General features: G+C 37.4%; 1 protein-coding gene across 2 annotated transcripts in view; it reads left to right on the top strand.

Annotated features, from left to right (window-relative positions):
- The first annotated feature begins 1,456 nt into the window (after positions 1-1,456).
- Positions 1,457-11,663, top strand: part of mxi1 (max interactor 1, dimerization protein) — a 67,723-nt gene continuing 57,516 nt past the window's right edge. The window contains exons 1-2 of one of the 2 annotated variants that reach the window (XM_057843099.1): positions 1,457-1,854; positions 4,997-5,099. In XM_057843099.1, the coding sequence (XP_057699082.1) occupies positions 1,626-1,854; positions 4,997-5,099 (332 nt within the window). In that variant the 5' untranslated portion in view covers positions 1,457-1,625. Of the gene's footprint in view, positions 1,855-4,312; positions 4,815-4,996; positions 5,100-11,663 lie in introns of those variants that run through there. The other variant, XM_057843101.1, reaches the window with a different exon arrangement.

Here is an 11,663-nt window from a genome sequence, read left to right as displayed (position 1 = left end):
ATACTTAAAGGGTTTTGGGCAGGCAACCACAACTAAGATCATTGCGAGGCTAATCGCCGACAACATACAGTCAAAATAAATTGACCGTCTATCGCCGTCAATACCGTACCGCACAAATGCTATTTTTAGACCGCAAGGCTGCGTGACGTCACCATCGTAAACCGGAATGGGGTCAACATAGAAGCGCACTCGCATACAACCTATGCTAGTAATGCTTATTTTCTGCTGGTAATCTTTCAAAAAAGAACATGCCGAATAAACACTGCTGCTATGGAACCTGTGGAAATGACTCTAGACATTACGACCAACCACTTATGAAAGGTGTTTTCTTCATACATTTCCCGAAGCCAAAAACTCAGAGGGAAAAAAATGTGAACAATGGATCAACTTGTGCGGACGTCCAAAAGACCAGTGTAACGCCGACAAGGTGAAGCCATTCACCTTCATATGCAGTAAACATTTTGTTGGCGGCCATGGTCCTACAGATGACAATCCTGATCTATTGCCTGCCACAGCCTGCTTCAAAGAAGTAAGCCATTTTAATATTTTTACATATTTTTTAGCGTGGCATTTTGCCGTGCTGCTTCTGTCTGACAATGAATGACCTGAAAAAAAAATTAAATTTTATTTATACATCACAACAGTAATGTAGGCCTATTTTTCTAAAATACAAATATTTAATCAAATTAGCCATGTTTGGCCTTGGTCTTTTTGTATTAAGCCTGTTCATGCCTACAGGTGGGCTCTAGATTTAACAGCTTTACTTTTTCTTTTGTAAAGAAACAACCTTAGCAAGGGGAAAGTGTAAATAAAGTAATAGAATTCAGATTTGTTATTAATGAAAAAGTTGTCAGTTGGCGTAAGGCAATGCAGACAAGAAAAAGGTGTCGATAAAAAAACTAACTCTGGATCAGGTCGGCTCCTTTTCAGCCTTCGAAACTCAAGCCATCTCTTCAACTGAACATTTGTATGTTCTTCCACATCTTTACCTGTGAATTTGGCATCAGGGACATAATTTTCAGACAGAATTGGTAGGTTTAGCTCAGTCTTGTTCGTACACTATTGACATGCATCTAGCATGAGGGACAAACGCGAGTTTGACCCCCCCTAGCAACAGTTGCTAACGTCATGAATATTAATGAACAAAGGTGACGTGTTACATTCGATACGCTATTATAGCCGATGTATGAGTATTTTTGAGTTCATATTGTTATAATTATGATTATATTAAATAACTGAATAATTTGACAACGTGCAAAGTCAGCTAGGACTTAATATGTTTTGATTGGAGCTTTTTAGAGATACATTTTTTTGCCATCATTATGTACGTGTGACGTCATGGTACAAATCATTTCGTCATGACATTGTGTAGTTAAATACACTACGAGCACAGGGACCATGCAGAGCTCCTCGATTGAAAGGGGGCGGGTTTAAGTTTTCCCATGGTTTTACATCCACTGACATTGGCTGCAGCTCCACATTAGACAGCCCGCATTCATAAAAAAAAAAAAAGAAAAAAAAAAAAGAAAGAAAAAGAAGAGGATCCATCTGACACGAACAGCTTCCACTTGTATAAGTCTCATAGTTTCTTCTGAGAAACCACGCAAACCCACAGGAGGGGAAAAATGGCCAAAAGTGAGAGTCAAAGAAGAAGTTTGAAGAGCGAGGAGTTCTACTTTGATTCCGAGACGTCTGTCTTGGATCAGCAAGACTTGGAGATGTCTAGTTTTCCTTACAATGACGTCTTTAACTCCAAAGACTCCCAGATGGAGCAGATCAACACTTTTCTGAAAAATGTGCAAGTACTGCTGGAGGCTGCTCGCTTTCTGGAGAGCGCCGAGAGGAAGGACGGAAGTGAGTGATGTGTCGTTATATGCATTTGACTAACACACTTCATTGTGCGCAAAAATCAGACAACAAAGAACTCAGTTTCATACAACTAAGTACCGTGTCCACTGTGAGCGCTGGCCGCGCTTGGTGACCACAACGCTAACAAAAGTGATTTTCAGTACCACGAAATGATCTGACACCGTCGTTATAACGTGGATCTTTCATACGCATTATTTGCACGCGATCCACAGCGGAGTGTGTGCATGTCTACGCGGAGGGAGGCATCTGTCGTTCATCCACGTATACAGTAGTTCAAAATAGCAAAATATGACATATTGATTGGATGTGTGGGTGTGCAAACTGTGCATGCTGGCTCCCACTCAGATGCAATACATTTAACCACATTGCAGCGCCCTGCAAGTCACTTCTAGGATGATGTCATTGCGCCCCCGCAGACTGTCATAAAAAACCTCCAACTCGCACGGGGAAACGTGTAGGAATATGTAATGCTGACAGGTGCATTCGAAAAAAATAACCTTTATTTATTTATTTATTTATTTATTTATTTATTTATTTATTTAAACTGATTGTTATCCTTGCGTAATCTGGATGATCTCCGGAATGTCTTTTAGATTAAATTCCATACGCGACTGCTTGTTGTTTTTCTGTTTATTTTTAGACAGAGACAGGAAAAACAGTCGCATGCGGGTTGGAAAAAAAAACCTTAAATTGGGCTACTTTTGGGGTAAATGACTGGAAAATTCGCTCCAGTAATTTCCCGTATCTTCACAGTTGTCTGGATTGTTTGCTTCCTGCTATTTGTGGGCGTGATGCGCTGAGTTCCACATGGCGCAAAGTTGCTCACTGATTGGTTAAATGGGAGCTCTGCCCACGAAGTCTGTCAAAGACATCTACCAATCAAAGACCGCTACAGCTAGTACGTCACGTGTTGCTGGGCCTGGCTTCGACTGTTAACCACGCCTCTCAATTTTGTTGTCTCATGGGATTTGTAGGCTTTATTGTGAGCAGAGCGGATAAGTGTATTGTCAAGTCACTGTATATCAATAATTATTACATATTTATTTGATGGCTTATAAATTGACAATCCATAACTAAATAACGTGCTATTAAATAAATGTGGCGGAAAACACTCAGGTGACTTGAAGTTCCACTCTGAGACCCACAATTTGGCCAAATTTCAAATTTGTCCTATATGCATGTGTGATACATTATTGGAAAGTTTAAAATCTCAATTTTCTGGGGTAAGAACAATTTTGAACAGGACGGCATTTAAAAAAAAAATAAACAGCAAAACCCTAACTGGAGGACAGAGCATTAGCGAGCATAATTAAAGATGCCATGATTTTAACGAGATATTATCGCGTACTTACCTTGTTTCAATCCAACCACTCCATGGAGCATGAATCATTGAGTGTCAAGACACAGATGTGAATTTTTTGGGGATTTTATGGGTGAAAAATGGTAATATAACAAGGGTCGTGATGCAGAAATCGCAGACATCAAGGAGTGGTCGAGATTTTTCATATATTTAACCTTTTAAACGTGTCCCCCCCCCCATTTTTGTTTGTTTGGATCGATTATTTATTCTCTAACATATCAGGGAAAATGTGACAGTAACAAAACAAAAAAATAAAATTAAGCCATAGTTATGAGGTAGATATCCGTTACTTATGTACGGACACCATTTTTTTCATTGTGATGTAATTTGTTAAAAAGTTTAAAATATGCAAGTGAATAATTTTTTTAAGTGTTTTTTTTTTTAAACAAAATACTTGACATCAATTCATGATTCTAAGCTAAAAATGACATTTTGAATAATAGATATAATTACTTACCTTCTTTTTATAGCTGGGTTGAAACAAATGCGGTTGCGCGACGTCTATAAATGGGGGTTTCCAGGGTAAAACGGACAAATTAAAAATAGTTGGGGGGCTTAATGCGCCAGGAATCTGCTATGGCAGCATATAGACATATACAGCAGTTTACTTTAAAGAGGAGTGTAAGAGCAGAAATTGCTTTTTCAGTCTTGTCTGTGTTTTCCGCCATATATGTATTAATTCTGTATTTATTGATACAAATATAGAATGTCATTAATTTTTGTGCTGGTTTAAAATTCAACTATTTTAAATTAAATATAATATTCAAGCGTCATGCTTTAAAAAAAATTATTTCAATTCGCACTGAAGTATAATATCACTTTATTGGGACTTTTAACACTAATTATAATCACATCAGAGATAGCTATGCAGTTTATTATCTTGTTTGTTTTGTTTTCCCTCAGTTAATATATAACAGCAAGCAATTGCGAGACATCTTCTTTAACATGAATAGGTGAAGACAAACTAAGACGAATGAATTTGGAAATCTTTCACGTTTGACAGTTATGACAATGTAACAAACAGACACAATTTCCCACAATGCTTCACGCTCATTCTGTACCCTCCTCCTTTGTGACCCCGCCTTCCGTGGTGTGCAGTTTTGGAAAACAAACAGGAGAGGAAGCGAGAGGCAGCAGGCTCGTGCTGGCTCACGTCTCCCTCGGGAAATTTTTATATGATTTATATTTAACTTTTGTAGCAAATAACCATCGTATTTATGAGAACGTTTTAGTATTTTAATACGCTGGTTTTGACATTTTCTATCAACCTGGCAAAAATTGGGAGTAGCTTGCTAGCTTGTCAGCACTGGAAACACGATTTCTCCTCCTCGAAAAGACCTGAATAAGATAATTAAACCAAGTAGAAAAATATTTATATATTTAACTTATCGCACTGATAACTGGAGTACTGTCTTCCATGTGTTTTATATCGGGTTTTTGCTGCTGTCAATGTTAAACGCTGTAGAGAGCATAGCTAGCGATAAGGTGAACGACAGCCAGGCTCAGGAAAGAATGACGGCTGTTCAGCTGATAAATATCCAGCGACTATTGGAAGCCGCGGAATACCTCGAAAGAAGAGAAAGAGGTAATTTCACGATATGAAATTGTCAACGCAAATGATATTGATGTGTTGCCTGGAGAAGTCATTCGTTGAAGACGAATACCTGCAGCGAGTTTATATTTAAGAGGACGATGAGGAGGATTGTTGAAACTCGCAATGCTAAATGCTATATGAATGTCTTTTATTTTGTTTTTGTCTCTCAACAGAGTGTGAACACGGATATGCTTCGACGTTTCCTTCAAATCAGGACACAAACTACCAGAGGCAAAGGAAATTCCGAAATAAGAAGTTCAGCAGTAACCACAATAGGTAAGAGACCCCCCAAGCCCCTATAATGCATGTGAGTGTCTTGCATGTGAATGTCTTGCAGTCTGTGAATCGCATGATTTGAATATATAAGGGAAACATGCTTGACGTGCATCCATTTTTAAGGTTGTGGGGTGCTTGCTATTCATCAGCTGATTGACAAAGCTACTGCGGGTCTGAGGCAAGGGATCGTGGTAAAAGTGACGTCTCTAAAACGAAAAACGTCATTATTTATTGCAAATCTGAGTCACTTGGAATTGTTCTAATAGTTAAAATGTTGGCTTTGCTACGGATAAATAACTTGAATCCTTTGAGCAATGACTTAACAAAAACATTAACTACACGAAAGTAATGAGAACAAACACAATTTAGCAACCAAAATTCTGCGCAAAAATGAGAATAACACAGTGAACCCTCGTTTTTCGCGGTTAATGGGGACCAGAACCCGCCACGATAAGTGAAAAACCGCAAATTAGTGCCCTTACCCCCTCCAAATTCATTGTATAATGTATTTATTCAGATTTAGCGTTGGAAAGATACATTTAAGACATGTGTTTTCACTCCCCCCCAAAGTATGGATTTAAAAAACGTTTTGGGGCGGCCATGGCACACTTGGCGTTGTCCTGGGACCGAAGGGTCAGCGTTTTGATTCCTGGCTACGACTGCCCATTGTCGAAGTGCCCTTGGGCAAGGCACTGAACCCTAATTTACCCCCAATGGGTTGGCAGCAGCACCATTGGTGTGTGAATGTGTGCATGAAAGGGTCAATGTGTGCTAATGTAAAGCGCTTTGGGCATGGTAACCATGTAGTTAAATGCCCTATATAAGTATTCTCCATTTACCATTTTATGTATATATATTTTATTACATGGTTTTTAAGCACTTCAAATGTAATAATTAGGGCTGTCAAATTTATAATTTATCGCGTTAACGGGCGGTAAATAATTTTTTTGATTAATCACGCTAAAATATTTGACGCAATTAACGCCTGCACGGAATGACCCGTTCATGCGTTGCCTCAAACAGTTTACAATGACTCCGTTTTAGCATATTGATACCGAAAAGGCAGAGAAATGCGAGTGGACACAGGCGTTCATTGGACCACCCCTTTTTTTGGCATAACATTTGGCAAATCTATGGTGGCGAACAATGTGGGGAAGAATGAAAGGAGACGATCTGTTTCTTGACACGCTTAATTGAACACAACGCAGAACATACTGCATACCATTTGCAGCCACTACTAACAGTCATGGTTGCCCAACTTCCCATCATGCATTTAGGCGGAGCAGGAGACGATCTTTTTCTTAACACCCTTAATTGAACACAATGCAGAACATACTGTATACCATTTGCAGCCACCACTGACAGTCATAGTTGCCCAATTTCTCATCATGCATTTGGGCGGAACAGTTAAGTCGCTACAGTATCATTTAGTGAAAGCACAACAAAAATAATATTCCTATCTCTCAAAAACAATAATGTTCACAAAAAGAAAAGCGCTCAATGCAAAGAGAACTGGCATTCCCAATCAAAATAGCTATGCAAAAGAAAACATAAAACATACTCAGATTTTGCCTTGGTTTGATTTCTTAGGTAATCTAAAACTCGACAGTGACACCTTGTGGTGTCACCTTGTGGTGTATTTCAATCACTATCCTACAAGGTTAAAGACACTGTGGAAGAACGGCTGTGACGTCACCGCTCGGCGAGGTCAACAATGGCGAACTACTAGTTTATTTTTTGATTGAAAACTTTATTAAAATGAAAACATTAAGAGGGGTTTTAATATAAAATTAGTAAATGATAGTACATGTGATAGTAATTTATCTTTTAAGAACTACAAGTCTTTCTATCCGTAAATCCCTTTAACAGAAAGAATGTAAATAATGTTAATGCCATCTTGTGGATTTATTGTTATAATAAACGAATACATTACTTATGTACAATATGTTGAATGTTTATGTCCCTTTTGTGTCTTATTTTTCCATTCCAACAGTAATTTACAGAAAAATATGGCATATTTTAGAGATGGTTTGAATTGCGAGTGTAACGATTAATTTTTTTTTAAAGCTGTGATTAACTCGATTAAAAATTTCAATTGTTTGAGAGCCCTAGTAATAATTATGATTTTTTTTAAACATGTTACTGTCCCACCGAATTATTTTCTTAAACAAGAATAGAGTAGAAAAAGGCTTGTCTTCATTAAATGCTTTATTGAGTGAGTCCAATTAAATCCACTAAAGCTGCTCACTTGCACATGAGGAGTTGCCACAGCAACTGTTTAATAAGTTAAACGACGACTGACGCATGCGGCGCTTTGAAATTTCATCAAGATCAAACACTAACGTCTCTTAATCATCGTTAACTTTAATAAGCAACTGCAGTGCACTGCCGGACCAAGAAAAGTAGCAGGAGGGAGAGGGAGACTATGTGATCGGTCACCTGTATTTATTATTTTTTTAATTGGTAAAAAAATCAGCGGTGGACTGAGAGTGCAAAGTTTGAAGCGCGAATTAGCGAGGGATCACTGTATAATTTTGTGGGGTGTGTGCTTGTCAGTTTTCTCTATAAGTCTATGTACTTTTAGACTTTATTTTCAAAGGGTTTACATGCTTTTTTTGGGTGTTTATGTGCCCTGCGATTAGCAACCCACCTGTGACCCCAATGTACAAACAACTATTAATTTAAAAGTAAACATCATGGTTTTGTAGTGAGTGGTCATTCCAAATATCACCCCCCAACAAAAGGGATTGGTATTGTGTTCTCTTTTGACATCAAGCTGCTTACATGAACCTGTCAGATAATAGACACACACCAAAAAAAAAAAAAAGCCCTACTCTCCCTCTCAGCGCTTTAATATTAATGTGAGAGCGTGGAGCAAACGGGAACCGAGCATTACTCATCATCAGCACAGAATGCTGCCTACTTCTGCATGGCAACAGTCATAATTGGTTTGATGCTTCCCATGAGCTTGTATAAAATGCTAATGATGTACACTGTTGAAGAAAGATCCTAAAATCAAAGTCACCAATATGTAGACTAGTAGCTCTGCAAATATATGCTGCACGTAAGGGGCAAATTGGCGTGATGAGTGCCTGGCAGCGTGTTGAACTACTTCCATTATTTTCATGTAATTTATAACACACCAAATGTTTGTAAAATTTGATTACTGCCATGTCCCATGCCCATTTTTTCACTTTTTTTTGTTTTATTTTCTGCATTCTGCACAATTCTCTTCTGCAGCTACAGTATGTTTTGTCTCAACTTGGCATGCTTAACTGTAGAATAATACCATTTTCATTTACATTCATACGTACATTAATGTATTCACATACATTTGATCATCTCTATCGTCAAAGCTATTTAGTTAGTCGTGACTTTAAACTATTTTAATCTGCTACCACATTTGAAGTATCAGGTAGGTGCATGTCATTTTCTCATTGTTTATAAATTTGAATGATTCTGAATGTCATGATGACCAGAGCACCATACTCCCAAATAGGGGTGTGACAAAATATCGAAATGGTGATTTATCGTGATACTTTGCTCCTGCCAAGAATCGAGATATCGTTTTTAAAAGGTGTCAGTGTTTAAACCCCCCCCCCCCCCCAAAAAAAAGGGACCAACAAGTTGCTACCAAAATCTTTCACTATAATAGTGTCTCAGGTTTAACCCTCTAACACCGAAAGTGTCGGCAGCGACGCGTTTACGCATATCGTCTTTGAAGCTTCGTCACGCTGTAATTACGTCACACACGTGCCGCTAGTTGGTCTCATTTGAAAGTGCGGAAGTTGATGTCCACACCAGTTTTTATTTGAAGTCAACCGACCAAGTAAAACGGGATTTCATTTGAGTTTTATAGTTTTATTGTACTCATAAATATGCATTAAAACGCTGCATGGACCATGTATCTATCTCCATATTTCCATCATTTCTTGTCCTTTTTCAAAACCGAAAGCAGCACAAAAGACGACATATCCCAAGAGCCGTTTTGATGTCAAGAAGGACGAACCGAATTTGAACATTTTTAATACATTTCCGATCGGGGCACCACCTAAGGAAAGGGAGGCATGCGAAGCAAGCAATGGCCGGTTGGCTTGAGCGAGCGACTTTGAAACGCGCAGAATGAATCTAAAACTAAATTTAGCGCAAGCTAATGCATTATTTCATTAACTCAAGGAACAAGATGAGCCGTAATTGTCATAGTTTTCTTCGGATGAGCCGGCGTCTTGGCGAGTAGAAGTGACTGCAGCGCGCAAACGGCGACAGAGTAGGCTGTGTGACGTTGTGTGTGACGCAGCTCCGTGACCTGTTCAATAGGCTTTATTGAGTGCGCAAAAAAAAAAAAAAACTATTGGGTCGCATGCCTGAAAAATTTTAATTGAACTGAACTACTTGTCAATATTTTTGAAAATACTTTTTTTCAATGTTATATATATTTTTTCTTCACTAAAATCTCTTCAATTTTTATATAGATGTGTGTTCGAGAAGTTTGATTACATGTACGTATATATTTTTGATAAGGTCATGGGTACAACACCTAACTTCACAAAGAGATGTCCTCCAAACCCTTTTTGTGTTAGATGATGTATATAATTTTTTTTCTCACTATTTTGCAATGTATATAACCTGTTTTGACCATAGTATGTGTAAAGGCCAAAAACGCCTATGACCATACCTGCTGTTTGTGTTTAATTGTCAAACATAAAACTATTCAAGCTTATTTTTTTCTATTGAATATTTATCTTAACAAGTTGAGTAAATATTATCAAGCTTCAAAACGGTTGGTCGAGCATGTTTGGTTGTCAATGGGACGTCAACATTACAAATTTTGAAAAAAGATTTTTGGATTTTTTTGTCTTTTTGGGTCCAAAATGTGGATTGTAATTGGTCAGTGAAGAAAACAACAGTTTGGACATGAAGTTCAAGGTGCCCTGAAAATAGGGACCCAACTGGGCCATTGTGAACATTTTTTTCTTTGAAATATAAAGGCAACATCAAATGCATGCAAATTTGGCCAAAATAGGCTTAGGTTGTGCAAGGGTTAAGGTTTAGACTGGGAGCGTTCGTTCATTCGAAATAGGGCTGCAGCTATCGATTATTTTAGTAGCCGATTAATCGGTGAACTATTTATTTTGAATAATCGAGTAATCGGATAAGGGACATAAAAAATTAAAATACCTGAGCTGAGCCTCACAAGGTATTTATATATGGCGGAAAACACTCAGGTGACTCGAAGTTCCTCTCTGAGACCCACAACTTGGCCAAATTTAAAAATTGTCCGATATGCATGTGTGATACATAATTGAAAAGCTTAAAATCTGTATTTTCTGGGGGAAGAAAAAATTCTAACAGGAGGGCATTTTTAAAAAAAATGTTTTTTAAACAGCAAAACCCTATCTGGAGGCGAGAGCACGCGAGAGCAGAATTACAGACACCATGACTTTAACGAAATATTATCGCGTACTTACCTTGTTTTGAACCAAAAATTCCATGTAGCATGTATCACTGAGTGTCGAGACACAGTTGTGAATGCCCTCAGCTGGATTTTGGGGGGATTTTATGGGTGAAACATGGGAATATAACAAGGGTCCCGATGCAGAAATCGCAGACATCAAGCAATGGTCGAGATTTTCATTTTCATATATTTACCCCTTTAAACATTTTTTTTTTCTCAATTTTTCTTTGTTTGAATCGATTATTTATCATCTAACATACAATAACAAAAAAAAAATACATTAAGCGATAGTTATGACGTAGATATCCGTGACTTTTGTACAGACGCCATTTTTTTCAATGTGACGTCATTTGTTTAAAAGTTTAAAATATGCACGTGAATTATTTTTTTTTAAAGTTTTTTTTTTTAAACGGTATATTAGGCATCAATTAATGATTCTAAGCTAAAAATGACAGACATTTTGAATGATAAATATAGTTAATTACCTGAGTTTTATGGCAGGGTTAAAACAAAAGCGGTTGCACGATGTCTGGAAACGGGTTTTCAGGGTAAAACAGACAAATTAAGAATAGTTCGGGGGCTTAGTGCGCCATGAATCTGCTATGGTAGCATTTCGACATATTGTTCTATCAAACACAACAGTTGTTTTGGCTAAAAATACAGCAGTTTCAGTGGGGTGCAAGAGCAGAAAGTGCTTTTTCAGTCTTGTCAGTGTTTTCCGCCATATATATATATATCTATATATCTATATCTATATCTATCTATATCTATCTATATCTATCTATATATATATATATATATATATATATATATATATATATATATATATATATATATATATATATATATATATATACAAAGAGGATCTATGTACAACAAAAGAACAATTGGCTAACTTACATAGCAAAACTCTGCTATCTTAAATGGTATAAAATGCTGACGCATTTTTACAATGCTCTTAACAAATTGGCCGGACACATATTCCCACAAAAAATGGCTAAATATACCTTTAAACTAGATTACGAATGCATTCAAAAAATCATTAGCTCAAACAAAAACTTAGCTTATGTTGGTCTTAACAGAAAGCAGATGGATTCAGCCATGTGAAA

The sequence above is a fragment of the Corythoichthys intestinalis genome, chromosome 8 (assembly GCF_030265065.1).
Source record: "Corythoichthys intestinalis isolate RoL2023-P3 chromosome 8, ASM3026506v1, whole genome shotgun sequence".
Taxonomy (NCBI): Eukaryota; Metazoa; Chordata; class Actinopteri; order Syngnathiformes; family Syngnathidae; genus Corythoichthys; species Corythoichthys intestinalis.
Note: the sequence above shows the minus strand (reverse complement) of the source record. Positions and strands in the feature narration are given on the sequence as shown.